This window comes from Dictyostelium discoideum, assembly GCF_000004695.1.
Source record: "Dictyostelium discoideum AX4 chromosome 1 chromosome, whole genome shotgun sequence".
Lineage (NCBI taxonomy): Eukaryota > Evosea > Eumycetozoa > Dictyosteliales > Dictyosteliaceae > Dictyostelium > Dictyostelium discoideum.
The window spans coordinates 3,412,920-3,415,419 of record NC_007087.3 but is presented as its reverse complement, the minus strand read 5'-3'; the positions used below and the strand labels follow the sequence as shown (position 1 = coordinate 3,415,419).

The 2,500-nt window shown below is 19.8% G+C and overlaps 2 protein-coding genes across 2 annotated transcripts in view; one reads left to right on the top strand and one right to left on the bottom strand.

Annotated features, from left to right (window-relative positions):
- Positions 1 to 249: 249 nt before the first annotated feature.
- Positions 250 to 1,190, bottom strand: DDB_G0269722 (hypothetical protein; the record flags this gene model as incomplete). Its single annotated transcript, XM_641133.1, has 2 exons — positions 250 to 1,077; positions 1,155 to 1,190. The coding sequence occupies 2 exons, from the start codon at positions 1,188 to 1,190 to the stop codon at positions 250 to 252; spliced, it is 864 nt and encodes a 287-aa protein (XP_646225.1).
- Positions 1,191 to 1,840: 650 nt separating this feature from the next.
- The window catches only part of abcB7 (ABC transporter B family protein), a gene marked incomplete at both ends in the record, with an annotated part of 3,090 nt that continues 2,430 nt past the window's right edge, over positions 1,841 to 2,500 (top strand). Inside the window, 2 exons of the mRNA XM_641132.1 lie at positions 1,841 to 1,924; positions 2,099 to 2,500. The exon at positions 2,099 to 2,500 is cut by the window's right edge and continues 79 nt beyond it. Of these exons, the coding sequence (XP_646224.1) occupies positions 1,841 to 1,924; positions 2,099 to 2,500 (486 nt within the window). The remainder of the gene's footprint in view (positions 1,925 to 2,098) is intronic.

The following is a 2,500-nucleotide window of genomic DNA, read 5'->3' as shown; positions in this document are numbered from 1 at the left end:
AATGATATCATCAACAAATTTAATATTTTTTAAATTATTTATTAAATATTTTTAGAAATGAAGAAAAAAAAAAAAAAAAATAAAATAAAATGAAATAAAATAAAATAAATAAATAAATACTAAAAAAAAAAAAAGAAGAAATGATGTAATATATAATTACTATTTTTGTATAAGAAAAAAAAAAAAAAAAAAAAAAAAAAAAAAATTTATATAACAATAAAAATAATAATAATAAATTTAAATTTATTTTTAAAATTTTGGACCTCTTTTTCTACCAGAGAATTTAGAATCATTTTTAATTTCTCTACCTTGTTTTCTTTGTCTATCTTTTTTATTCATAATCCATTCTTTAGTTTTATGTTGAGCAGAACCTTTTGATTTTGTAACACGTCTTCTATCTCTTTTACGATTTGAGTATTTAACTTCATTACTGTCTTCCTCTTCTTGTTGTTCATATTCCTCACCTTCTACACCTTTTGCAGATGGCATAATATTATTATTACCAGTGAATAAAACTAAAAAGTATTTCTTTGCTTTACTACTATTTGGAAAATCAATTAACAAACCACCACTAAAACCGCATCTCAATGCAGATGCAGTGATCATCTCAATTTGAGCTGAATTCTCTGGATAAAATTGTAAGATTGCTTTACCACCACGTGTTAAAACATTGAATAGTGATTGAAAAAATGTGTGTAGTCTCTTTCTTGGGTTGTGGTGCGACTTTTCGGCATTGCAAAGCCACTGGATTGCGGAAATGCTTATTGCGGCATCGAATGAACCTGCTCTAAATGGGAACCCTTGTCCTATATCTCTCAACATTACGTCTCCCTCAACCTCTCTATCTATTGCAACATCCAACATATGTTGTGAAATATCACAACCAATCCAATAATGTCCTGCATCCGTTATAACATCACCACTAATACCTGATCCACAACCAATATCCAATAACATTAATCCCTCTGCTGTCTCTGGTATTGCTAATAATTCATAAGCTCTTTCTGCCATTTTAGTTTGAATTTCAATAATACGTGAATTTGATGAATATTTCTTTGATTCAACATCATCATAAAACTATAAATTTTTTAAAATAAATAAAATATATTAATATTAAATTTATTATGTGTGTGTTGATTTAAATTTTCATTTACAATTTCTGGTGGTGCTATATGTTCTGGTCTTGACATTTTTTTTTTTTTTTTATGTGATTTATATAATTTCAATAAATCTTAATAAAGAATAATTGAATAAAAATTTATTAATAAAAAAAAAAAAAAAAAAAAAAAAAAAAATATTTCGTTTTTTTGAAAAACGAGAAAAAAAAATTTTTTTTATTTTTTTTTTATTTTTTTTTTATTTTATTTTTTTATTTTAATTATAGCATGGATTAACTTTTTGCAATTTCATAATGTGTACCTTTAGTACTACTTTTTCAATTTTGATTTTGGACCAAAAGAATAAAAAAAAAAAAAAGAAAAATAAAAAAAAAGTGATAATAAATTGGTTAAAACCTTTGAAATTAAATAAAAAAAAAAAAAATGTAATCATTTTATTGATATTACCATACAATACTTTTTTTTTTTTTTTTTTAACCAGATTTTTTTTTTTTTTTTTTTTCAAAGGTCTAAATCATTTCAAATAAAATTTTTTTACCCGGTGGTTTTTTATTTTTTATTTTTTTTTTTATTTTTTTTATTTTTTTTTATTTTTTTTTTTTTTTTAATTTTTTATATTTTTTTTTTTTTTTTTTTTTTTTATCATATTATTTTTAATAAATTAAAAAAAAAAAAAAAAAAAGAAATCGATTTTTGTAAACATAAAAAAAAATTATTTGGAAATGACCCGAAAAAGTAATTATAATTACTTGGACGAGGATAATATAGAAGATGAATCTCCAATTGGATTAGGCACTTCACCAATTGTAAATATTTTTAATAAATTATATGTATATATAAATAAATTAATAATCATATGATTATTAATTTTTTTATTTTTATTTCTTTTTTAATTTTTTTTATTTATTTTAAATCTAAAAAAAATAATTTTTACCAACAATTTCCATTTTTTTTATTTTTATTTTTATTTTTATTTTTAGGAATTTAATTTAGATAAAGAAAATAAAAATAAAAAAAGGAATTCTGTAAAATTTAATTTAGATACACCTCTACCAATAATAAATAATAAATCAAGTCAAGATAATAATAATAAAAATAATAATAATAATAATAATAATAATAATAATAATAATAATAATAATAATAATAATAATAATAATAATAATAATAATAAAAATAATAAAAATAAAATAAATAATAGTTTAAATTCAATTACACCATATTTAGTTGATTATAAAGATGATTTTGATTTTAAAAGATCAGTATATGATTTTGATGATGTAGATTACTTGGAAGAGGATAGTTTTGATGAGCATTCATTCTATAAAACAAGTTATTCAACAAGAAGATGTATCTATAGAATACTAACATATATTAGACCA